We start from the raw sequence: 27,006 nt of genomic DNA, 5'->3' as shown, positions 1-27,006 counted from the left end.
AGGGCAAAACTGTTGTTTATAGCAACCATCATATCTTTTGGGTTTGGCTGCCATATGTATTCATCATATATCTTTCTCATCTGAAACTGAGCAGGGCAAATCAAAACTTAACAGGGGTTTAAAGCACTTGATGTAATTTTTTTATACCATTTCTACTTTAAGCTTTGTTGCACAAAGGTAACTTTGATGAAAATATTATCATTGTACATACAAATCTTTTAAAGCTACAAGAATAAAAATATCAAGAAATGTAATTGCAGGTAATTATCTAGATACAGTTAAAGCTGCATAAAACATGTATGTAATACATGACTTGAGAACAGAAAAATCTATTGCAGAAGAAACATTCAATAACAATCTGCAGGGCATGGAAAAGTTTTGATTTAGAGAGGCTAAGCTGGGGCATGAAAATTGGAAATTTAAAATACGACAGTAATGTTGTAGCGTTTGGTTGCATCATGTTAGTCTGCTGTTTTGTTTCAATATCCTTATTGCCTTCATTATGGTAACCAGTTGTCATGGTGAGCAGAGAAAGTTGGACTCCATTGCAAAGCCAGAGTTGCAGGGCTGACTGACTGGGAAGCCACCTAGAAAAAGATGGCAGCAGATGCTTGAAAAGGGAGAAGCCAAAGGTGTGGCAGTAATTACTGCGATGGATGAAACTTGCCAGGGGATTAGCTGTGGCCTTCATATAAACATTTTCATTAGTTCTAGCAGTGCAAAAAGTGGAAGTTTTCCTATGTAATTTACTAATGGCACAATAGTTAGAAAATAAGTACGTGACCCTGCAGCTTGGCTCATACAAATTTTTACCCATTTACTCCTCCTGCACTTAGAAATTACACCACTATTTTATTTTCTTTCATTTTAAACACAAAAATAACCATTTGCCATGCAGAATCACAGACTAAGGAGAATTGTGGTCAAGATTCCTGTGATTCACCAGTATATTATATATTTTAACTAAAAAAAAAAAAAAAAAGAAAATGCTGCCTTAAATCAGGTGAACTGTTTCCAGTAGAGCTGGAGAAGTACCAAAGGCAGCTGCAATGCACTGATGCAAGTATTCATTATAGAGTCCAGTGAGAAAGGTCCTCAGAACCCATGGGATATTGATTATAATTGGGGTTATTTGAGATAATCTGAGAAGGTAAAAGTAGATAGCTTAGATAATCTTACGTCTCTTCCAATATTGGGAACCCAAAGCTGTGCAGCCTCTGCCAGACCTCCTATCAGCACATGGCATATCACGCACATCCTATCTGTTTGCCAGCACTGAAGCCTTTAGGGTGTCCTGAGAAGTAGAAAACTCTATTCATCATCTTTACTGTCATGAAAAAAGGATAGTGCATGAAAACAGGCTGTTTCATTTCAAGTGGAGCCAAGACATCAGGTGAAACCATTGCCAGGTGCCAAGTGTGAGCTGCCTAAAGCTTCCCCATGCAGGTGAGCTGGCTCCACTTGTACCTGCAGCACCGGGTACATCCAACACAGCTCAGGCCTGCACCCACTTGCATTAGTTCTCATACGGATCAGTAACTTCTGCATGCCCACACATGCCTGACAACACTCTTCAGGGTACTGGCCCACCTTCAGATGAAATGTTGTGCTCTTTCCTGTTAATATGTTCACAAATTCCAGGAGACTTCACTGAACTATGGGTGTACTAGGGGAAATAAAACACATTTCAGGAAAGTTTTAAGTTAATTTGGCTTGTCTAGGTTACACTGAAGACAGATTACAACTTCTGCCTATAAACAATACATCCAATATATACCAATGAACAACTCCTTTGTTAGGAAAAAGCATGGTAACTCACAGAGAGAACCACAAAACTGGATACCTGAGATAGGAATGAGCTAGCCAAAGGGCAGAGGCAGCCCCTTCCTATCCTGTGTTTCCCAAGCTCAGGCCTTCTAGATCCTATATATACACATTGCATAGGTATCTACAGCCAATTTTTTGGTCACAGACAAGGGGAAAAAATGCATTTATAATCAAATACATGTGACACTGTCATAAAATTGTACCTAGGAGGTCTGAGATGAAATCCACTAAAAACTGGAAGGCAACATTTGGGCTTACAGTTTAGATGGTAAAAAGATTACATGGAAATTACAAAAAAAAAAAAATCTCCATGAGATTGTCTCCTGCAAGTCTTCACAATTACTTTGTTAAAATATTCTTAGCAGCCCTAGGATTGCATACTGCACTTTATGTGTGCAATTACACAAGAACAGCCCCTTTCTGCAGGCAGAGGACAGGGTTCAGTGCCATCTTGTAACAGTTAAAAATGATGGTGCAAGAAGTCCTACAACTTACTAACCACAAGAAGTTTGAGCTAAATGAGAAACGGGAAAGAAAGACATAATGAAAGTATTGCATCAATCACTGCAACTTTCAAGAAAATGCAAAACAGAGAAAGCAGAGTAGGTGGCCCAGGACTGCCCTCTAAGGACCTACAATCAGAACAAGATCTTCTCTCAATCTAAGAAACCCTTTGTATTTAGGAAGATTAAATTTCTAAAAGCAATAACAATTAATTATTAAAACACAGACAATACAAATAACTTAATTCAAGATCTGTAACACTCCTTCAGGAATGCTGACAGTAATTTTGATGGTAACAGTAGCAATCCTTTTCACATTAAAACATCTCTAAAAACCTTTTTTTTTCCACTTTGCATATCACAGCTAACTGCTGATTTGGCGCACAGTGTGCTGAGAAGCCTGCTACAAGCCCTGCAGAGCTGGAGGAGTCCATCAAGACAAGGTGTGTGGGGCAGTTACTGGGGCTCAGTGATGCTCTTCAGATGCACTGAGCCACCTTCGCTTCTAGAGCCATTAAAGCCAAGAGAACTATCACTTTATCACCTACATTCGTGTGTTTATATGGACAAAAAATTAAGGTGTCCTTTTTAAATGCAATTTAGAAAGTGAAGAAGGGCAGAAAAAATAACCTAGCATATTTATACTGTGTGCCTGAGAGATTTTTGCCTGTTAGCAGCTGCTAACAGGCGAAAATCTCTTAGCCCCACATTAAACCAAGAAATACACGAGCTTGATATAAAAAGTCACTCTTACTTAAACTTAAGCAACACTTTTGCTTTTTTACAGTAGGATGCATTTACTAATTTAAGTAGAAGCTGAAAAGAAAATGGCTATAGTTTCAGTTTAATCACAGTGCATTTAGATGATTAAAAATATTTTAGTTACACTGTTTTTAAAAAAGATCATATGACTATTCATTTCCCCTTTTGTCTAAACATAGTAAAATAAATCCCATAATTAAAAAGTAGGTAGAAGTCAGTCATATTAATGTCTTACACCCTGTATCAGTGAATGGGCAATGCATTCTTTCTCATCTCTGAAACACTACTCACAAGGATACACAATATTCACGCTTGTCACTCATAATGAAAAATATTATGATAATAAAAACCAGCAGTATTTCTAAGTGCTAAGAGACTGAAACATATTTTCTTACAGTTTATCATGTAATGAAGACATAACCACTGAGCAAGCATTTTGGTGTGTCACTTTTATATTATTTCATCCTTATTTCCTAAATACTATTTCATCATTAACTTCTAGTGAAATCAGTGCACAAGGCTAGGGAAGTGCATTGCCTTTAAAATCAAATTCTCTGCTGTCTGATGTACTATCACAAAACAAGCAATCTTCTAAAAAGAAATAAATACCATTGCCTCCATCCTCCTCTCCCTCTCACATCTTACTTTTTCTGGTTTCACTACATTTTTTTTTTTCTATCATGTAAGAAACCTCAGACAAAAGGAAAAATAAAAGATGAGGCATAACTTGGGATAAACCACTAATGCCTGATGAAAATCTGAATCCTGCAGTTAAACCATTCTGCAGAAGAGGCAGGTACAGGAGCCCAGCACTCCCCTCTTCACTGCCCCATATCTATGCACTGGAGCCACTGTGCAATCAGCATGAACCTGTGTGAGACTTAAGCTGGTGGGAGGCAAGCAAAGTCAGCCAGGTTACTCAGACTCACAGAATCATAGAGATGGTTTGGGTTGCAAGGGGGTCGTGAAAAGTATCTAGTTCAAACCCCCTGCGATGGGCAGGGATACCTTCAACTACACCAGGTTGCTCAAAGCTCCATCTAACCTGGCCTCGAACACCTCCAGGGATGGAGCAACCACAGCTTCCCCAGGAAATCTATTCCAGTGCCTCACCAGCCTCAGAGTAAAGAATTTTTTCCTGATATCTCATCTAAACTTACATTCTTCCACTTTGAAGTCATTCCCCCTTGTCTTGTTCACTACATGCCCTTGTAAAGTCTTGCCCCATCTTTTGTGTAAGTTCCTTTCAGGCCCTGGAAGGCCACGATTTGGTCACCCCAAAGCTTTCTCTTTTCCAGGCTGAACAATCCCAACTCTCTCAACCTTTCCTTACAGAAGTGCTTTATCTCTCTGACCAACTTGGTGACCTCATCTGGACGCACTCCAGGTCAATGTTGGAGACCCCAGAGCTGGATGCGGCACTCCAGGTCAGGTCTCACCAGAGCAGAGGAGCAGACTCACCTCCCTCACCCTGCTGGCCGTGCTGCTTTTGATGCAGCCAGGATACAATTGTAGGGTTCTACACCAACCCCTACAGCACAATGCTCTGGCTTTCCTTGAGCAGGTGAGAAGCGTAAGCACTTGCCCCAGGAGCAGAGCAGAGAAGGCTGCCTCTCCACTACTGCTGCTCAGTATGGCACTGCTGAGAACCATGCTGGTCCCAGAGAGCAGTGCAGCAGCCTTGGGGCTGCTCTAGCTTCACCTTGCTGCAAGGAGAGTACCAGAGAGAGCAGAGCCAAGCTCATAGCCTCTGTTTGCCCAGGCAGGATGAGGTGATTTGTGCCAGTGTTGTACCACAGCCAGATTGACTGGCAGAAGCCTGAATTAAGATCTGTTACATCAGTCTTATTAAAGCCACTGAGTCAACTCCTGCTTACCATTGTCCATTCTCAGCATGCTTTAGTGGAGAAATGAGGGCAAAATAAACAGCAGTGCTGTATGAAAATAAAATATGTAGTGCCTTTATTAAATTTTTAAATGGATTCTTCCTCAAAGTGCCTTTACATAACACACATGAAAACTTTAGTGTCATTTGTATAAATACATCAGAAGGAACAAATATTTTTTTAAAAACACTATTTTGGCTCAGTAAAATAATCTTCCATTCCTAAAGTTAGGGATAACAAGCAGCAGTTCTTTCCATCTGTTCCAGTCAGCAGAAGTAATTAGGAGGACTGAGGTCGCTGGAATTCCATTGGCTGGCCTGCATACTGTGAGCTGTCAAGGTGAAAGCACAAAGTCAGTGTTACATCCTAGTTTTCAGCGTACAAATACCATAATGCCATAATGTCTGGTCTTCACATTTGATACAGGGATCTTCTTAGAGAGTTTTGTGACCAAACCATAAAGCTTCTGTCCTATTTGATTCTTCTATCAGTATGAACCATAACAATTAGCTTTATTCAGATGGTTTTCAGTAACTTCAGATGGATCTCAAGCCTCTTTTACCCTACAGCAGACTGCCACTGAACCACACCTCATTTAAAGACAGACTGCATGAACAGCTAAGTAAATGTGGCACTTCATGACTAGGACTGACTCTCCCTTGACACTTCTCTTGTGACTAAAACACAGAATGAGAAGAGACTATGAGCATCTGCATAGGTCTGTACATACATGACATTCAACAATGAAACACTTCAGTACCATAACAGTTTGAATTAGTCTGACATTTCAAATGCACTTTTTCCCCTTCCTCTTGAAATGAAGATATTTTTATTCCATTCTGGCCAAACACACACATAATTCACAAAGCTCAGAAAGCACTGCCTCTCAAAAGCACTGTTTCAAGTTTTCAGCACACACTGAGGAAACCAAAGTAATTTAGGTGGGAGAAGAACCTACTTCCACTGTTTTGGTCACTTATCAGCCAGAACAGGTTTTTTTCTTTGAGTATGGAGATATAAGAGAACTGCTTGAGCCATGAAAGAAGAAAGGCCAACACTTTTGTAAATGAGTAGCTGAATTCTGAAGGTTGAAGAACATTTTTTTTTCAGACAAACAATTGGAGATACCAGAGAGAAAATTTCTGCCTCATAGTGTCTTAGCAACAGCCTTCAAGCAGAGCTTGGAAAGCAATGAAGTTTGACACAAAAGCAAGTTGCTTGTTTCAATATAAAGAAGCTGCAAGAGAAAATATAGGTTGGAGTTTGAATGGGAGGAGAGCAAAAGGTGCTGCAAGAAAGAAGCTAATAGGACACAGAAATTCACAGTTATAAGCAGCAGTGACATCAATTCCTGAGGCTTCCCTCTACAATGGGATCTCACAACCTAAAAGCATTACTTTCAATGACAGACTGAAATTACATGGGCAATTTGGCTCTCATCTCCTGTTTCTATAAAACTGATAGTTATAAACATAGCATTCAAGAGGTCTGATGAATTTTTTTAATCAATCAAATCAATTCCCTGCCCCCCCAAAAAACCAGATCATTGCAAACTACATCACCGCCTACAAGTCAAATGTAACTTTAGAGTTAACACTTGAGGCATACAAAACACTATTAAAAATACTTTAAATTGAAAGAGAAAGGATTCAACATTTTACACAACTTCCTTTCCCTTTTGTTTGGAAAGCCGTGACTGCAGCCTCCAGCACACAGTCATCTCAGATTGCTTACATATCAGAGCAGAGGGAAAGAGAGAAAAGCAAGCAGCTGCAGGGGGTAACACAGGAGGGCATCCCTCTCTCTCTCTCTCACTCCTGCCCCTTGACATGGTCCTTAAGGTAAGGTGGATGAAGTCAATCAACCTGTATCCCCCATGACAGACTCTGTCATTAGCCAATTGTTCCACTTGGGTAAATAAATATATTAAACCATTTAACTGGAAAGAAAAAGTTCTCTGGAACTTTTTTTTTTTTTACTTGATACAGATTACAAAGGTATTTTTACAACATCTGCATGTGAAAAGTGACGAAAAATGGCATTGATCTTTCAAATGTAAAAAAGATCAGGGAAGAGTATTTAAGCTTTGTCAGGTTCAACAGCACTTTTGCAGGGCTGGGATTGTCTCTTACCTTTTCTCCTCGACGATAACACACTGATGCAGTGACACAGGGGGATTTATCTTTCCGCAAACTGAACAAGGCATAACAAACTTGCAACAAAGAAAAGGTTTGTGTCATTTCATTAAAAAAAAAAAAAAAGAAACATTTACTGGCACCAGCCATGCACATTACGTAGTATCAAACCATAATTAGTGTAATTCCCTTCATACTGAAACTTTAATTGCAGAAAACAAAATCAAATTCTCTTCATTGGTTTCAAATTTTTGACAGTTTTTTGTCCTTCCATTTTTAATACAGGGGAATTTCACAGAATCATTCTTGGAAAAGTACTTGTATACCTTCTACATGTGCTACTGATGATATTTCAAAGTGTTCTGTTGATCCCGCTAGAAGTAAAAAAGATTGACATCTGTAGATGAAGATGTAGTACCTTCACTCCAGTAAATCTGGATGAGATTGCACAAAACAGATACACTGACCTTCAGTCAATCCATCACCAACTGTGTGAACTGAATCAGTCGTTAAGTGTCATTTCGCATTTGTTATTTAAGGCGAATTCAAGTCCTTTGGTAACAAATGCAATCCTGAAAAAGAGCCACTTTTTCTGGATGGCATTTGGTAGCGCACTTTCTTCCAGAATCTGGTACTTGCTGAGTGGGACCTTTCTGAGAAGTCCCCTTTCCATCGGATAGCCCCGTGCTTTTGCTTAATATATCTGATGGATTCTGGCATGGTTGCATAATCTTGTATTTTTTCAAGTTCAATGAGAATTACTTTAATGCCATCTTGGATAAGAGCACTATGCATGGCTAGCTGCTTTTCAGACTCATCTTCCAGAATGCTGTAACAGGAGGGCTCTGGTACTAAAACAATTATCACTCTCCTACTTTGACGGATTTTTTCATCAGCAACGCTGATCACAGCTGTAGAGAAAAAGATTGTGCAAAATTAAGGTTGTACATTTCTATTTTCTGTTACCAATATTCTGCAGCTGGTTCATTAACTATTCGATTTTTAAGCCAACACATTTTACATCAAAATAGGGAGAGGATATGAGCATGCAAGCAGTTACCCTGGGTTAGCCAACCACAGAGATCTGGCCAATGCAACACAATCTGACCCCATCAGATTCTGTCTATAGCCTTGTTTTGCAGAAACAGAGAAGAGCTGCCAACTGTCTACTACTTATCTTGCTAACGCCATTTTATTACCATCATGATACAAATGCAAAAAAAACCCCAAGTTCCAGAACCACAGGACATTTATACCTTAAACAGTCTGTTCTCATATGCTCAACTGGTTTTGTTGCATGTAAGTGGAAGAGAAAAAAAGATTCCCCCCATCAATGGCATTCCAGTCAGTTAAGTCGCAAACAGTGAAATACGGTAAATACCACACAAAAACCCCATTGCTAAACCCTGAGAACAGACCATTTTCTCAAGCTGGAAAAGTTAGGCAGCACTTTCTACTTCTCAAGGAATCCTTCCTCCTCAAACCACTACCAAAATCCTGCAACTGTAAAAAAAAAAAAAATGTTCATTTGAAGAAGAGAGATATTTAGAGTCCCATCTGACTGCCTGGCTGTTTCTCAGTTGTATTTGCAGGTCAACGAGAAAACTCAAGTCAAATTTGTCTTCAGCTAACTTACCTTCTCCTGGTAAATCATCTCTACCAAGTATGAAGAGGTTATATCCACACTGTCTTTCTAAGACGTCTGGCAGTATCTTCAGAGCAAAAATATCTGATGAATACAAGCAGCTTTCTCTGTTCTTTGGATACAGAACATAAGCATCATAGATCTTCTCATCTGAAACTAAAGAGTGAGCAATATCACTTCCATAAAAATGAACTCCAAAGATACAAGAGCAAGCAAGCAAGCAAGCAAACAAAATCTCTAAACTCGGGGGAGGGGAGGTTCCCTTACTTGAATCATTGTTTGAGGTCCTAATCCTGCTATATTAGCTAAGCGTGTATGGTTATACAAAGCCTGCAATATTTGTAGGATCAGGCCTTCTAGAATTCAGGATGCTGAAGCTGAATAGGCAAAACAGAATTGCAAAATTAAGTTACAACTTTCTGTTTTGAACATTTAATAAAAAATGTCATCATTGAATTATTTGAAAAACATTGGACCCAGTGGTACAACTGATACTTAAAATTCCAGTTGCCATATAATTCATAGGTGGTGTTGCAACCTGGAGTTTCAAACCACAGCAACCACTTAGACATGACAACAAATATAAAGTAAGTGTCAAATTTCAAGATTCAAATTGTTTTAAATATCTTGGATCAAACTTTTCAGAAAGACCTAATTTAAAAGGCTTCCAAGAAAATCTAAGAGATTATCAATACCTCTAGAAGATACATGGTTAGAGAAACAGAAAATATCTCCTCACAGATGTTTGGAAATTACCCATACTTCAGCATACTCTCATAGACATCACCCCTATCAACATTTTTTTAGAATGGTAGGAAAGCAAAATTTCCAGAAAGTCAAATAATCAGTGCCTTTAAATAGAAAACAAAAGAAAGTTATATTTTTCCTGTTTCATCTATGCAAAATAAAAAACACTTAACAATTCTAATGTATTACTGCTTTCTGTAACAACAGTATTAATCTGAAAAACTGCTATCAGGACAGTATTCAAACCGCTGGGGTGGGTCTTCAGGAAAAGCAATGATAGTTCTGGATTCCAGGAAATTTGCTAGATGGTAGATGCTTTTGTCATCTGAACTAAGTCTAAACATCCTAAAAACAGTATTATCCTTTCAAAAACCCCGAAGGAAGACCAATCATGATCCATGAGAGTAACTCACTGCTTTGCAAGTAAAGGTGGAAGCTCAAAACAACACTCAGCATTGTTAGATAAACATACCTTTTTTCCCCAGGAAAGGACGGCAGGAGTCCCGATAACACAGCACAATATCAATTTTGAAGATCTTGTAGATAAATAGAGTAAAAAATACTAAAAATACCAAGGAAACTCCTCCTCCAATTAAGTATCCCTGAATGTTTCGAGCTGCAGCAGCATAGAATAACAAAGAAGACAAAAACAAATAAAGTATAACTATAAACTAGACCCAGGGAAAAACAAGGATTGTTCAAAATTATTTAATCATTAAAATATTTGCATTTTAAAAGGAATGAAAGAACAGGAAAAACTGTTTAATATATGCTTTCTGCCATTACTGTTATCTGATAAGCCTACTTTTATCTTTCGAAGAAAAAATACCTCAACAATACGATAAATGAGGCTCCTGTTCAGCTGAAACACCAAAATAAAATATTGACATATAACCCAGCACTGCAGTAGAGTGAGAATTCTTGTACATCATTCTCTCAGTCAGAAAGCAAGGAAGTCAAAGGTGGGGAGGTGATTTCCCGACCTGCTAATCTCAGCAGACCAACTAGCTTTCCACTGTCTCTGCTTGTTCAATGACCTGTCTGTGAACCTATTAATTTACTGTCCCTTAAACAAACATCCTCCACAAACTACATTTTTTTAGTAAATGCAATAAAGAATTTCTGAGGTTAAATCCTATCCTGATAATCTTTATGAGGAAATTATAGTTACGTAACAAGTTAGAGCTCATATCCACTTTCAGTCCTAAAATACTGAATGAGAGAAGATAAAGCAAACCAAAAGCACTATTTTCTTTCATTTTGCTAGGAATGTGATAAAAAAATTGACAAATAAAGGTACTGAGATGCATTGCCCATTTTGCATAAAAGTACATCACACAGCTTTAAGTAGGGCACTGTCAAACTAACTGAGAAGTAAGTCAATGATTGCCATTTTATTAAGATCTCTTACCTGGGTATTCCAATTTGATGTAGGCTGTAAATTGTTGAGAACCATATATGAAGTGGCAGAAAAATTTATAAACATAGTCCTTTACTTTCACTTTTGAAATGTTAAATTTTGTTCCAGATACAGCAAGTCCATGAGGCAACCCTTCTCTGTCATTAAAAAAAGTTAAAAGGGAAACATCTGTACAAATCTGAATATCTATGCTGAATATGAGACTGATTCATCTATCCACAAATACAAAAACATTAATTTTTTTATCTCTATAAACCTAAGAAGTTGGTGAAGCACACTAAATAACTGTACACACTAAATAACCCTGTAACTAACAATTTCATGAACTAAAAACATACTGGGTTTAGTTGTTTTAGGTTTTTTGGGGCGTTGGATTTGTTGGGTTTTTCCCCCACGTTGGACAGAGTGCACCCTTAGCAGTTCTGCAGGTAACACAAAACTCAGACGGATGTCTGATACAACAGCCAGCATCCAGAAGAACCTTGACAGGATGGACAAATGAAAAAAACACCTCATGAGGTTCAAAGCAAAATGCAAATCCTGCATATGAGGAGGAATAACCAGATCCCAGGCATCCTGGACTGCATTAGGAAATACACTGCCAGCAGGTTAAGGGAAATGATCCTTCACTTCTGTTCAGCACTGGTGAGGTTACACCTGGAGCAGTGAGGCCAGTTTTGGGCTGCCTAGTACAAGAGATAGATGGATGGATTTGCTGGAGCAAGTTGTGTACACTGATGTGACAGGTAAGGAATTGGAGCATCCGTCATACTCGACAGCAGGGACTGCTCAGCCAGGAGAAGAGAAGGCTTGGGGGCATGGGATGGATCCCATCAATATGTGTAAATACCTGATGGGAGGAAGAAGTGGAGAAGAGGGAGCCAAGCTCCTTTCGGTAGTGCCCACTGACTGGACAAAAGGCTATGAACACAAGTGACTTTCCCTTCTGAAATACCACCTAAACACTTTTTTACTTCAGGGTAGTCAAACACTGGTACTTAAATGTCCTGCAACAAGAGTTTCTGCCTTGTATTCTTGAGGATTAGCAGCTGTGTCTGTACTTTAAAAAGGACCATTTTCACAAATAAAAATAAGTTAGGTGACTTTTTATTTTGGAGCATTTTATCCTTCCCATATTAATAATAGAGGACAGACTTTAACGTACTAGTAAAAAAAAAAAAAAAAAAAACCCACCCAAAAAAATCCAGGTAAGAACAAATGCATAAGCAAGCATTACAAAATTATATTTCACAATAGCATTATAAAAATCTACTGGATTGCTTCATTCCATTTGTATCATACACAGTAATTAAAATAAAATGTTATTCTTTTAAAACCAAGCAGTAAGAATATACTGCGTTTGATACAGACTTCTAATCAGCCTTTCAATGACTAGTGGCATTTGACTAGTAGTCTACTTTATCATTAATTCACTGTAAATTACTGCTTATTACTTCACCTACATATGCACTACAAATTCAGTATATAAGGATACTTACTCATAAAACTGTTCCCTGTAGGTTTTATCAAAGATATCAACATCATCATCATTAACTTGCCAGAATGGAATTAAGCCGTTTATGCCACTTGATATATTACATTCCATAACTACATGGGAGCCTACAAAAAAAAGGTAAACACAGCAACTGAAGGTCTTGTAATAGGAGCAGAATCAAGTGATGAAGGAACAGCTGGGAAAAGGAGGAATATAAAAGAAACCTACTTACTTTATGAAAAGCAAAGTCCTTAAAATTCATCCATTTGTAATCCAAATTTGGGTGTCTATGATCTGGACATAAATTCCACCCTAAATGTAGGTGTCTAAATGTTCACATCTACATACAAACTAAGTGTCTAAGCTAGTAACAGAGCTCATCTCTGCTGAAGTCCACACACATTAAAGTAAATACCTTAATTGAATGACTCTCCAGACTTCACTGAAAGATCTCCAGGGCTTAAATCAGTTGCATGTACACCTATGGTGACATCTGAGATGCTCTCCAGCATCCAAGTTGGAGTTGTCAGACAGGACTCCAGATCTTCAAGAAAACCACACTGCTAGAGTAGTCAGATCACCCAAAACAGCACTTTTTGTGTAGGCAACTGAATTGAGGCCTTGTTGACACCAGCCTGAGTTAAGGACCTCTGATCATATGCACATACCCATGTGCAGACAACTACATTTGGGAGCAGAATCCCATCCTTAGTGACCACACATCACTAAGATGCACAGTCAACACTGTCCACTGGGATGGTTTCTGAATATTAGCACACTTCCAGAGCAAGCTCATCGGTCACTCAGCTCCTTTGCCACCAAGAGGCCAGATCTTACAGAACACCTCAGTATTTAGCAAGCCAATTTGAAAAATATATTTATTGCCAATGTACCTCAGTGAGCTCCATGTACAGGAAGGTAAGCAGCTTTCTTGGATTCCTTTCCTTCTGTATTTTACCCATGGAAGTTACGATTTGATAGGAGAAGGTGGGCTCTCTCAGCTGGCCTATGTAAAGATCTTAGTCTTTCACTTCCTAGAACCACACCAGATCTAGATGCTTCCACCAAGGGATGGTCTCTAACAAAAGTATGGAATAAACCTTTAGCTCACACGTAAAGCAATTACTTGAACAAGAGTTCACACAGAAATCAGAGATGCTCCCCGATCTCTTCCCTCACGCCCTTCCACCACAACAATTATTTTTTTAAAGATGTGCTTTAGTGCATTGCACAATTATTAGGAAAAAAAAAAAAAAAAAAAAAAAAACAAACAAAAAAAAACAACAGCAGCATAAACCCTTAATTGTTCCATGCCCTCCATGTCCACACATTCATGAATGTACTGTTAAGATTCTACACCACCTTCTCCTGCCACTTCTCATTCAAAAATCATACAGGTGTTTCCATATAGGTGTTCATGCAGCTGCTTAAGAGATTCTGCCCCACAACCAGACATGTAGTAGGAGGATTTATTTTTTCCCCCAGTACCCACTGAAGGTACTGGACAGATAATATTGAATATTTGAATGGCAATGTCATTTTAAAACAAACAAAAACAAATCTCACCCAGTTCCTTTAAAAATGTACCCTCATGTGCCCATGTAATAGGGAATCATTTGTAGATCTCAGTAGTCACAAAAAAAATCCACCCACTTTGTGGCTGGAGTCTCCTTTTAGACTCACCTGTGGCTATTACCTTAACATCTGTAAGGCAATCAAGGTTTGTTCATCCTGGGTGGTCCAAAGCATCCAACAATACACCAGAACAACTTTTAATTAATGATGTGTCCAAATATATAACAAATATGGACCAAATTCTACAATAAGGAGTCTAAACAAGCTGTCCCACAACATAGTCTTAATGACTTAGGCTGAAAGCCACAGGCAGCCCCTGGACTAATAAATTGCTCAGAAAATACTATCAAGGATTGAAAAAACCCTAGCATTGCCTTCAGTAAATTTAAGAGCCTGCAGATCAGACTCCTTCTGAGTAGAGGCTGCATCAGTAAGAACTTTTGTGAATTAAATAAGAAATCATAACTACCAGTCAAAACTTGGGATGAGACTTATATACTTTAATGAGTGGGAGATACAGTACCAGGAAGCCTGACTGTAACATTAGTTCATTTCTTCCATAGTTACAATTACAGAGAAAAAGACAAGTTTTCATACAAAGATTAGGGTTATATGAGGTAAAATAATTACTATGGAAAGTCTCCCTGTTTTAATCCGAGATCTAGTGAACAAATTTACTTAATAGTGAAAGAACTGAAAGTTTTTCAGGCATGTATTGTTCATAATGAAGACAGAGAAGATGTAATTACCAGAAAAGGGGCTGCTGAGCAATTCTAGACTATTTCAACAGATTTAAATAATCATCTGAAGACCACAGGACTGTAAGTCTTTAAAATAATACTTTTTGCATCAGATCCTGAATATTCTCACTGTTTAAAACAAAGCCTTCTGGACTCTAGAGTAACAATTTCTATTAAAGCTTATTCACAATTCTGGTCAAAATCTACCAATCCTCACCATAACCTGGCAACTTCAGAGTAAGTTATCTTTCACGAGCTATTGAGACCAAAAAGAAAGAACAAAACAAAAAAACCACCAAAACCCCAAAACACCCCCAAATACACACACACAAAACCACCAGGTGTTTCAGTGCTGTCCAGTTTAATACCATATATTCAAAGTTAGCATTTGGGACAGACGAAAATGTTTCACATGATACGAAAAGAAATATGAAGCTTTAATAGGAGAAAACAACTCCTGTTACAATATTTACAAGCTCAATATCAAAAAAAGCAGCAGCAAAAGTAGCTATGTTATGTGAGATTCCATCAGGATGACGCACATAAAAATAATCCACAATGCTCTGCCCTGACCTCCCATGTGGTGTCAGAGTCCAAATGCAACCTTTGCTCAGAGCTTCTCTAATGATCTAATTCCTCAGAAGATTACAAAATATTTCCTGTACTAGGAAATTGTAGTAAATAGCCAATCACACTTCTCCAAAATCAGTTAATGCCCTTTTGTTTCAAATATTTTGTTTGAAACCACTCCCTTTGGTAGAAAATTATTTTAAAAAAATACAGATCAAGCAGCTCCAATCTCATTCTTCTGGACTTTGTCAGTAGAACACTACTCTGTCCGATATGTGGTGCACTTAAGACATACGTAACCTTGCTTAGGAAAAGACTGCAATACCATATACTTGGTCCAGAGATTTACAGAATAATTGAGGTTGAAAGAGAGGTCTTCAATCCAATTTCCTGCTCAAAGTATGGCCTGATTCTGAGGTCAGACCAGGCTGCTCAGAGATTTGTTCAGTCAGGTTCTAAAACCTCCAAAGACAGACAGCACAACTTTTCTGGGCAGCCTGCTGCACTGCCCAGCTGTCCTCCTTGTAAAGAAGTTATTCTTTATACTCAGAATCTCTTATTTAAGAAATTTCCAAGATAAACAGTACCTGGGACATGTATCAACTAGCAGCTCACTGTTTCACAAAAGATCAGTATCCAAAATCTGTATTACTCTAAAACAAGGAATAAAATCCAGGTTGTAGAGAGGGAAGGGAGACAGGAAACATACAGAAAGAGAAAGAGCTACTGAACTGGTCAACTGCTAACTATCCTAACGTGCTACATGTACATAAACCATATTTCCACAGATACTGAGGACACGTCATAACACAAACACCGAGAAGAGGTAAAAAGGATAGATGGCAATAACAGAAAATAAATACATAAATAAGTGCATCCTGCACAAAACTGCTGGTCATGGGACTCCAATCTCAGGCCCAATTACTTCCCCCTACAACTTATTTGTGGGAATCACATTCTATTATCTATCCTCTGTCTTCCAGATATTCTCAATCCACATGCTTATCTCCCAGTCTTGCTCAAGTCTGTGGAACTCTTCACATATCATTTCACAAAGAACAGGAGCTTATCTATTTCACCTAAAATTAATGATCTCTTAAATAGTCACTACTTACCAAGTTCCACTTCAATTGTATTGTTCCTTGGATAAATAAACTCTGGTTGCATCTGCAGTGGTTTTTCTAACCAAAACAAAGGAAAATAAAACCTTCAGATGGAAAAAAATCCACAACTTAGTTCAACTGACAATAGTTTTGGTTTTACAGTGGGTTTGGTTTTATCATTTGGTATTATTGTAGTGCCAGACTTACTACAAATTTCAAATTTACAACAGAAATGTCGCATAAGATATTTGCTCTACTCTCTCAAAGTTATTCTATTTTAGCTCCCAAGTTAACAACAATAGAAAACCGCTTTAAAATGCTTTAAAAAAAATCTCAAATTTACTGACTGCAGATATGAAAGCAACACAAAACCAGAAAACAAAGGCAAAACCAAAAAATGCAATTAACTTTTTCAGAAACGGATAAGAAAGAGAAAAAGGGTTGTATCAATGACCTCCTAGATAAGGTAAATAATTTTTAAAGTAAAATTTTAAACAAACACGTACTGAAACTGGGCTGGAATGGTATAATTCTGCATGATGTATAGATTGGTTGCCAACAGCCCGCCGTTCTTATATCACCTATATAAAGTCAATATTTCGGTTTAACCTAAAAAGATGGACCTGCTGTCTACAGACAACTATTCTGATAGGACTATTATCATGTTACTAGTCAGGTCACCAGCAACATCACCCACAAAGACATAATCATAATGGTAAATGCAGTAAATGACACTACTGGCAGAGTGAGACAGCAGAAAAGCATAACCAAATGCCAACAGTAAGCCAATCCTTTCCAGAGGAAGATTTATTAACTTTTATTATTTATACAGCTTGTCACATCTCCTTTCCTATCAATGGAGAAGCAAGTTCATCAACAGGGCTTCAAGCAGGTCATTTGCTGTGATAGTCTCACAGAAAAAGTTTCTATTTTTAAGTTTATTTACTTCAATGGTGCACTATTTGTTCTGGCAAAAGCAGTACCTCCACCCCAAGAACCACTGCTTTCTTGTAATCCTTATTCCTAACCCTGCATTACTCATTTCTCCATGACAATTCTTCCTCAAAAGCAACGTTCAAGGGTAGCAACATGACTCATTGCCTTTCAATTTTATGTTCAGGAATAAATAAAAGAAGACTTACAACCCTAATTTCACAGAGCTGAAAAGTAACATGCCAAGTATCTTATGCCTCTACACAAATGTTTTTGGCAGAGCCAAAAAAAGAATAACCTCATGCACTCACCTTTAACCTCCAGACTTATGGTTCTTGAAACATTATATTGTTTTCCCATATAAGTGTATACCATATGGCATGTGTAGTTTCCTCTGTCTTGCACAGTTACATTACGAATCAAGACAGCATTTTCACCCTCTGCCAAAAGAAGTCGCTTGTCTTCAAGAAATCCAGGTTTACACTCCTAAACACACCAAAAGTACCAGTGACTTAAGGGAACTAAAAACCTGTCAATTAAATCAGTTACCAAACTCTACTGATGATTAAAATACTTGGCAAAGTATTTTGAAATACTTCAAAATGACTTGAAATTACTTCAAAATACTTGAAATTACTTCTTTGAAAGCCATGATGTGGATTCTTTTCCAAGCATCACTACAGTCTAACATCTTGCTCCATTTGCATTTAAAAAAAAAAATCACTGCATCCAATCCTTTAACTTTTCAAACACTGCTTTAATTCACTGCTTTCTTTAACACCTGTTTTCTATCTCAGGTGTAGTAGAAGTCATTACACATGCAGCAGAGTTTATAAGAACACATGCCTGCACTCCTTCTCTGTGATGAAAGAGCTGCTGTAGCAGTGCCTTGTGCTGTTTTGCTATATCACCATTTCTGTGGCAATGCAAATTCAGGGGAAAAAAAAGCTTCCTTCTCTTCCTTGACCTACAAGCAGTGGAGAATCTCTTCACCTCAAAAGATGTATAGCTGCAGCACCAAGGTTATTTAAGATGTATAGGCCTATGTAGCTTTCTTAATACCAGCATCAGAATTAGGAGCTGAACTATTTCAAAATTCTACCTTAACACAGATAAAATACATGTCTCCAAGCTTGCACAGCCTACAGAATATTTTCATAGAACCAAAGCAAGCAGCAAAAGAATACCACAGCATGGTCAACAGATAGAATGTGCCTAATACTCTGAGAAACTGAAATAATTATGCAAAGCCTTCTATTTATAAAAACATACAAGTTTTAGAACTTATTACCTACATTAAAAAAATCAAAGGATAAACCAGAATTTCACAAATCTTTTTCACACTCATGTCTTACTCAAACTGTAGAGAAAATAAACCTTCCCTTTCAAAAGCTGCTTTTACAGTTACTTCATAAGATATTGTAAATAGTACATTTTGTATCTTGAATTTATGAAATACACATGCTCAGTACCTTATACCAATGTACTTCAGGCTGATTATTGTCTTCATCTTTAAATTGTTCTAGATCAGGGCATATAATCTTTCCAGTATTCGTACTCATCACTTTTTGTTCAAACTTCATTTTTCCATTAAAACACAAACCATTATCGTTCTTAAAGACTGTTAAGTTTATAGTTTTTTTGTTAGAGTGATTAAGGCTCCTGTAATTAGAACAGCAGACAAGTCAGGTCATTAACAGTAAGGTTTATTATTTCCAGCAAGTCAGGGAGAGGGACTTCAGCACCACCACCAGCCTTGCCTCTGATATATTCCCTTAGCTAAGGGGCTGAGGATGGGGTTTACAAACTGAGTTAGTTAACTGAGTTAGTTCCAGGTGAAGAGATAGGAATAAGCTCTGAGTCTGTGTTGTGAGCAGAAATGGAGTTTGCTCTGGACACATGAGAGGGGATGTCAGGACTTCTCAGAGCTGCAGTCAAGGCTTAAGTGTCTGATGCACAAAATGTTGCCTACAGTTAATACAACTGAACCTTAGCAAGTTTTTTGTTCTGCTGATGTTATGTAACCCAAGGATGTGAGGTGCCCAGAGGAACACATCTCATACCTCAAGTAACTAATGCCATAGCAGCAAAGGCTAAATCAAAATTATGCAGCTGGGTAGCTTTGAAAGGATTACATGTCTTCTGACTTCCAGTTTTGGTTTCATGGTAAACTCCAGTGAAGGAATGTGCCTGTGACATTGGAAGTTTTTGCTAATCATTGTTACTACATTCACAACCCAAACCCCTTCAGCATAACTGGTGTACTCTGTCCACACCAGTACACGTAACTATACACTACTAAAACAAATTCAGGGCCACCTGAAAAGCCTGTATTGGCAATTCTCAGTGTGTTGTGGCAACACCATGAGGAAAGGAACATTTTATGTATGTCTTCCCAAAATTAATTTCCCGTTCAGCACACAGTGAATTTCAAACATTGTAAAAAAGATTTGATGACCTAAGTGGTGAAGTCCAGTGCACTAATCTTAGCCATTGATGTAGCAAGAGCTTTAAAGTACTAAAAAAGGCAGATATAGATTCTTTTCAAAGAATCTATTCCTTTTTAGTTGTCTGTGCACTCAGATCATTTGAGTAGTACTAGAGACACACTATTTTCAGACTCTAAAGCTGTCTAGCACACTGCTTTCATCTTTTAATGTATTCTCATTTTTGGCAGGTAATATATGGTAATATTTTAAAATAAATCATAAAAGCTGTTTTCAGCCTTTTAACTTGTAGATTTCTAGTAAGACTTTCAAAAAGTTGCTAAACTCTCCAGAAAGTCTGTGTGGTGATAAAATGCATAGTTGTTTCCTCTTGGAACCTTCTTACATTTAGCCTTGTCCTACAAAAAAAACAGTGCTCTTCTGATGTATCAGTATCAAACAGCAATTTGAACACAGGAAAAGCCAAAGAAGTTAAGGCATTTTCCTGTGACCTCACACTTCATCCAAAACAAACAAAGCAAATAACCACCCCCACAGATCATTTTTAGTATTGTCATGCTTTAAGATAAAGAGAGTCATCTGTATGAACCACTTTTGCAGTGCTAAATGTGTGGTACAGCAGAGAAACACAGGCATCATACAGAAACAAAAAGCATGGTCAAAACAGTGCTTTCAACTGATCTAAGGATTCTACCTAAAACAAGAAGTTTTGTACACTCAACTTCCATAAAATAATTATCACACTTGCAAGCACTAGCAATCCACTTGTTTCCATCCTTCCTCACCTTACACTGCATTCATAAAGTCCAGAATCTTCCAGCATTGCAGGAATAAACCAAAGCAAGCCCTCTCGCTGGTGGATCCTGGCATCTCTCTCTGTGGTCACTGGTGTAGCACTACCATTTTTATACCACGTCAAATTGTAATCAGAGTGAAGCACTGGCAATGTAATTATTGGGCAAGTAATAGCTGTAGGCTCTCCAACAAGCACAAAGTAATCACAAATAACACATCCATCTGCTAAAAAAAAGAAAAAAAAATTTAAAAATAAAAAAGAAAAGAATTACTAATGCTTTTAATTTGTATACTTTTATGTTTAAGAAGTATTAATACCCATTCCAAGTTACACAGAATTAGAAAAACTTTCTGTAACAATTTACCATTTAAAACATCACAAGGCTGTTATTTTTTGGTATTTAACCACCTCCTGGTTGAGAACATGAACACATATTTTACAAGCTTAAGGCACAACTTCCTTCTGTTAAGGTAGCCAGCAACAAGCACATGCAAGTCGAACAGCCTCATTGCAAACCAGGGTGTAAGAAGATCCATGGGATTCATCAGGCAACTCCAAGCTTCCCAACTTCCCTGTCGTGTCCTTGTTATTTAACCATGCCAGTACTTTTGCAGAACTGCCAGATTCTTAAAGTACATACTATCTATGTGAAGTACAGTGCAAACAGTAGCAGTGGAGAGCTCCTGACAGTATTCTGCAACTATGACTGTGGGGCTAAAAACAAATCAGGAAAAAAAAATTTGGAGAGAAAAAGTATTCAGATTAAGAAGTCTTGACTATAATGTATTATTTCCTTCCTACATCTGTGCTTTTAATCAGAAGGCCCATTACTCAGAACATCACAGAAAAGGCCAAGATAAACATAGTCTTTATAATTATGCCTGTGGAACAAGTTGACAGGACACAATCATGCAGCCTAGCAAGCATTTCTTCCAACATTATCCAAAAATATATCAGAGAAAAAAAGACAGATATTGCAAAAAGTTATCAACAGCCCAAATATGCAAGCAAAACTTACTGGAGAATACTACTGTAGCACAAACAGAGCTGACTATTTGGCTATAAAGCAGACTGTAAAACTTTCAAGCTTTGCATACATTTGTCCAGAGAAGCTGTGGATGCCCCACCCCTGGAAAGGTTCAAGGCCAGGCTGAATGGAACTTTGAGCAGCCTGGTCTGGTGCAAGGTGTCCCTGCTCATGGCAGGGGGGTTGGACTGGTGACTGATGATCTTTGAGGACCATTCCAATCCAAACCATTCAGTGATTTTGTGTCCAACACTGAATTTTTATGAAACTGCAAAACATCTTGTTGAACTGATTTTACAAATCTTGCTGAATGACTGTACAAATACAAAGTCAACATATTCAATTTCAAAATAAATAAAAGCTTCGCTAATCTTTCTAATATCACTACCTTCCCATTTAAAGACTTCCAAGTAGGTCTCCATATAGCTCAATCTAATTCAGAGACATTAGTATAAGACTGCTTATGCCAAGAGTAGCAAGACAAGCTAATTAACTTATGTAGTTCTAAACTTTACTTAAATACTAGACCTATCATTAAAAATACTACTAATTTAATTGCAAAGAAAACTCAGCCCAACTGCTTTCAGGACTAGACATACAGGATGTCTCATAAAGAAGGCACTCTATAGCTAATCTTAAGTCAAAGAAGACAATCACTTTGGGATTTCTTCATAAGAAACTTGGAGGGCTAATCAAAGCTTCAGAGCCCTAAATTTATGTGCCTAGAATTAAAAAAAAAAATCTCCATTTGTCCGTGACATCCCTTGTGCAATTTAAATCCAACAGAAGCATTCAGCTATCATCAATACACTAAAGCAAAAACAAATCCCAAACTCACTACTTGTTCTCAGTAACTCTTTACTAATAAATACACACAACTCATCTCTTTCAGATTTTCTTTTTTAAAATGGGAATTTCAACAAAGTATTTAACCTACCAGCACTGAAGATAGGTATCAGTACAATGAGATGACCAATGAGCAAAAATATAGATGTCATATTTTGCTGCAAAGCAGAAGTTTTTTCCATTGGTGTGGTGTTCAAGCTGCACTGCCCTCTGCCCACTGCATTAGTCCTTAAGGGAAAAAAAAATCAGAAGAAGCATTAGTCATCTTGGGGAGGGAAAAGATGGATTTGGTAATTTAGCCTCAGACATTGAACATTTGAACTACAGCAACTCTTGGCCTTCACAAACAGCTGCTCAGTTTTCAGCTTTGTACTAGAACTTTTCCTGGAACTAGCACTATCCTAGTGGAATAACTCTTGCATGAGTGTAATATTCTTTTACCAGCATAGTTAAACAAAAAAAAACCCCACAACCCTCAAGCACAGATGAATTAAGCTAGCATAGTAATTTAAGCTATACTGCATAATCTAAAAACCAAGCTTGATCAAGCTACTCTTCTTTCCAAATGCTCACAAGAGACACAATCACAGAGATATACTGGGTTGCCTTCTTTGAACTGTTCTTATACAGCTGAGGCAGCTTTTAAGAGCAGTTCTTTGCAGTTCTTTGCAGAAGGACAAGCATACTGTAACTCCAGTGTCATCTGCCACTTATAATTGGCATCTAAAGTCAAATGTCTGTGGAAACCACAGCTAATATGAATTGTTGCGGTCAGACAAAAAAAAAAAAAGTGGCCAAGAACTGTAGTTTCAATTCACACCTCGGGTCTTTTTTTCAGTTTTCTCCAGCAAAGACATGACTGAACACAACCAAGTCCTGCTTCTCTCTCAGATGCACCAGCATTTTTTTGGTAAGGTGTCATCAGAGATTTCCCCAGGCTTTCTACTGGCAAACAATTGAATCCTTCCCCTTCTGGCAGCTCAATGTAGGCTAAGATCTGCATTCAGTGGTCTTGCCTTTCCTCAGCTTTTGACTATTTTGCATGCTGCTGCCTCTCACTCTAAAGTAAGCTAGTTTCACACGTAGCAGTCCGTTGCAAAACATTTCTTGCACAGGTTCTAGTTAATATTTGCCTTCTACCCAGCTATGAATGGCAGGAAGAAGATAAGGTATTCCATGAAAAAGTAAGCTGTGACTTACTTTTATATCCAATGTAATTCACTTCAGACACAAATAAGGCACAGCAGTTTCTTCTTTTGAAGCATTTCATATGCAGAAGTGCTGGGATATTAGGGAGAGTCACACAGTGCGGAGTTCAATAATTGAATATAACAGCCTCTAGGTAAGTAGTTCTTTTGGACAGTTTATCTGATGAAACCCTCATAGCACAGTCCTAATTTAGTTGCCTTGTATGTGCTTTTCCTGCTACTTGCCAATGAGCAGGTCACCATTTTTGGAGTTTCAGTTTACCTGCAAAAAGCAGAGAAAGGGAAAAAAAGGTTTTACAAAACATATCATTTGGACAGCAGCATACACATACAAAACTAAATTTTCTACAGACATCCTAGATGTAAAAGCAAGAGCAACCCCCTGTACTTTAGAGAGATGCCTTAAAAGGGCAACAAAACTTGCAGTAAAGACTGACCAAGAATTCAGCAAATATCTAGGGGAAAAGAAGTTTCTGTCAAAAACAACACAATGTTACACATGTGACCAGCAACACTGTAAGACAGGCTCAACGACTAAAAGGAAACAAATACTTAAATTTAGGGCAAGATAATAATTAGCATTATAATAAGGGTATTCTGACATTGACACAATGACCACAAACTTTAGTCCTTATGTCTCCTTTCCAGACAATCTTGCAAGCTGCAGAACTTCAGAAAAGTTGTATCTTTAGGACAAACCCATTATCCAGGGCATTCTGGTGAAGCTACATCAAAATGCAGTCAAAGAGCATTAACAAAGAAGCCTGCAACAGTTAGTTCTTTGCAAGCTAAATTCCAGTTCAACTTTGAGACAGTATTAACTGTTCTAAATCTGAACTTGAAGAAAGTGCACTTCTTCAAGTTCGGGTAACTGCCCCATCTTTTACCGAAGAACAGCAGGAAGGAAACAAAAACGGCTTCTGTGGCTGTACATAATTGGCACCACTGGCTGACTCTACAACAGTGAAGTGCTACCTATTCATTCTGTTCCACATCAAACTGGGGACAATGACAAACCAAACTAATGACAATATCCAAACCACAGAGAAAAGAGCAGCCTTATCAATACTCAAATAAATTGAAAACAGTACCTTCTTTCAGTATCAAGTGGAAGGAGTTCATTTCACAGTCCATATTTTGAATACTTTTCTAGGTCATTTTAACTCCTGATACCTGTCAATATGAAGTAATAAGAATTTTAATGTGACACATTTTTTATTGAAATCCAAATTAGGTTATTAAGTTTCCAGTATCATTCTCAATGTACTGTTAGGAGGCATTTAAAAGAACCTGAATAGTTCATGCAGACAAAATTATATTTATGAAAAAAAGTGATGTAAAGTATTAAAAAAATAATGTCCTAATCTCAGAAGGAGAGGAAATCAGTAATACCAAAAAAGAAATAATGGGTGTTTCTCATTTCTCATAAGATATGTGAATTAAAATATCTGAACTAAGAATTCTGCATTCTAAAACAACTTTTGTGCAAGACTTTTTAACCCATTTTTTAAGGATCTAAACACATACAAATGGTCCAAGTCAAATAAGTGCACAGTGCTGAATTTCTGAAAAAGAAAAACAAAACGCATCCAGCAGCTTGCTTGAAGAAAACACTACAAACTTAAGAGCTGCTGCTGGAAGCAAACCGGAGCCTTGATTCAGCTCGGTAACTTTTAATGGATCTCTTCTACCAAGCTGTGGCTCTCCAGGCTGCTGCCAAGCACCATCAAGGCTGTGACCAGCACAGGTCTGGAACTGTCACAGCAGCAGCTCCTTCCTGGGTTTGACACAGGCATCTCTTTCACCCAAAATCTCGCTCTCGTCACACAAGCAGTTAATAAAGAGTTAATCCTCTCTGATCGTCGTTATGCAATAAATAAATACAGAAAGAGTTTTTGGAGTGTTTTATCAGGTCAAGAAGATATACGCCAAGCATTATCCCGCTTCCTGTTACAAGTACTTTAAAAAATGTAGCAGAGTTTGCACTCCTACAACCTTCATTTGTCCATCGCACTTCCTACCTGAGCTTGTACACTGCGATACACAACGAGGAAGCAGACACAAAGGCAAAATAAAAAATTACTTGCAAGGAAGCTATTTAGGGTCATAAAAGCTGAGAAATCAGCGGCCACAAAGATAGGGAGACTGCGCCAACACGCCCCGCAGAAACACACACGGCCTCAAAACACAGCCGAAAGTAACAAACTCAGGGGTTCGGTGTTGGTTTTCTGGAAGCCGTCAGCACTGCAGCCTCACCTGGCCAGGGCACCCCGACTGCCCGGGGCCCCGCCAGCCCCGCTCCCCACGCGGCCAAGGAAGGCAAACGGGCCCCGGCGCGGCAGCAGACACGGGGGAAGGAAAAGCCCAGCCGCCCCCAACATGCACCCCTCAGCCCACTCTCCCTCCGCTCTCCGCCCCGCCACGCAGGCGGCACTGGAAGCCGATCAGTGGCGAGCCCAGCCCGGCCCAGCCCAGCCCAGCGCAGCCCAGGGACTGAACGAGGCACCGTCCCCACAGCACCCACCGTCCCTTCCTCACCTCCCGGCTCACCTTCGTCCGCTCCCCGCCGGCCGCCACGGCCCGCTCCACGTACGGTGCGGGCGGGCAGCCTCGCCCGGGAGCCACGCCCGGGAGCGACGGCAGCCACCCCTGGACCGCCCTCGGACCGCCCCGGACCGCCCCGCACCTCTCCCAGACCGCCCCTGGACCTCCCCAGACCGCCTCCGGAACCCCCCGGCCAGGCTGGGCGGAAAGGGAGCGGGGCGGTAAATGGCACCTGGGAGTCAGCTAGCATTGCCGAGCCCCAGCGAGAGCCGAGGGCATGCAGCACCTGGCACAGGCTGAGCTGGTCCTCACGGTGGCCTCCTGTATGACCTCCTGCGAGGCATCTCCCCACAGCTTGGCTAAGCCGGTTTTCTCGGGCATCAGCCCACTTCCTTTGGCCGTCACGCTTGGGTTTAGCTCCCCATCAGACTGGGATCCCCTGGGGTGGCGAGCTGACTTCAGCGCAGTTTTCCCTCAGGCTGCTCTCGGGGCTCATGGCAAGCCTTGACTGGGCAGACCTTGGAAAGGAAGCGTGAGAGCCCGGTGGCCAGCTCAGCGCCCGGCTTTGCTGCTGGGCGGAACTGATGCCCATTTGGCAGCCTGGTGGAAGCGGAGACATTTCATGCATTTAAAGAAACAGATTGTACCTGTTCACCCCAGTGCATCCAAGGCATGCCAGGCTTAACCATGTCTGCTCTGGGAAACCATCACACAAGAGAAACCAGCCACATCACTCCACTCGTGGAGTAAGTCCAGGGACTCTCACCTCTGTCTGGTATCCATCGGAACAGGCAAAG

The 27,006-nt window shown here is 39.1% G+C and overlaps 1 protein-coding gene across 4 annotated transcripts; it reads right to left on the bottom strand.

Moving 5' to 3' along the window:
• Window positions 1-5,024: 5,024 nt before the first annotated feature.
• Window positions 5,025-26,306, bottom strand: LOC136285443 (interleukin-1 receptor type 1-like). Of its 4 annotated transcripts, XM_066176616.1 has the most exons (15): window positions 26,216-26,306; window positions 24,757-24,838; window positions 23,658-23,927; window positions 22,549-22,685; window positions 20,574-20,808; window positions 18,814-19,003; window positions 17,653-17,827; window positions 16,421-16,486; window positions 12,425-12,545; window positions 10,917-11,062; window positions 9,978-10,121; window positions 8,750-8,914; window positions 7,440-8,024; window positions 7,111-7,190; window positions 5,025-5,309 (listed from the first exon to the last, which is right to left on the bottom strand). In XM_066176616.1, exons 4-13 carry the CDS (start codon window positions 22,637-22,639, stop codon window positions 7,648-7,650), a joined length of 1,710 nt encoding a protein of 569 aa, XP_066032713.1. In that variant the 5' UTR covers window positions 22,640-22,685; window positions 23,658-23,927; window positions 24,757-24,838; window positions 26,216-26,306; the 3' UTR covers window positions 5,025-5,309; window positions 7,111-7,190; window positions 7,440-7,647. The 4 variants fall into 4 exon arrangements, with proteins under 4 accessions (XP_066032713.1, XP_066032711.1, XP_066032712.1 ...); XM_066176614.1 differs by having other exon boundaries at window positions 7,111-8,024; XM_066176615.1 differs by having other exon boundaries at window positions 7,111-8,024; window positions 26,204-26,301.
• Between the last annotated feature and the right edge of the window lie 700 nt (window positions 26,307-27,006).

This window comes from Chamaea fasciata, unplaced genomic scaffold (assembly GCF_029207755.1).
Source record: "Chamaea fasciata isolate MVZ Bird 193981 ecotype frontalis unplaced genomic scaffold, bChaFas1.0.hap1 SCAF_2, whole genome shotgun sequence".
Taxonomy (NCBI): domain Eukaryota; kingdom Metazoa; phylum Chordata; class Aves; order Passeriformes; family Sylviidae; genus Chamaea; species Chamaea fasciata.
The sequence above is the reverse complement of the archived record's forward strand: the minus strand, read 5'-3'. Positions and strand labels throughout refer to the sequence as shown.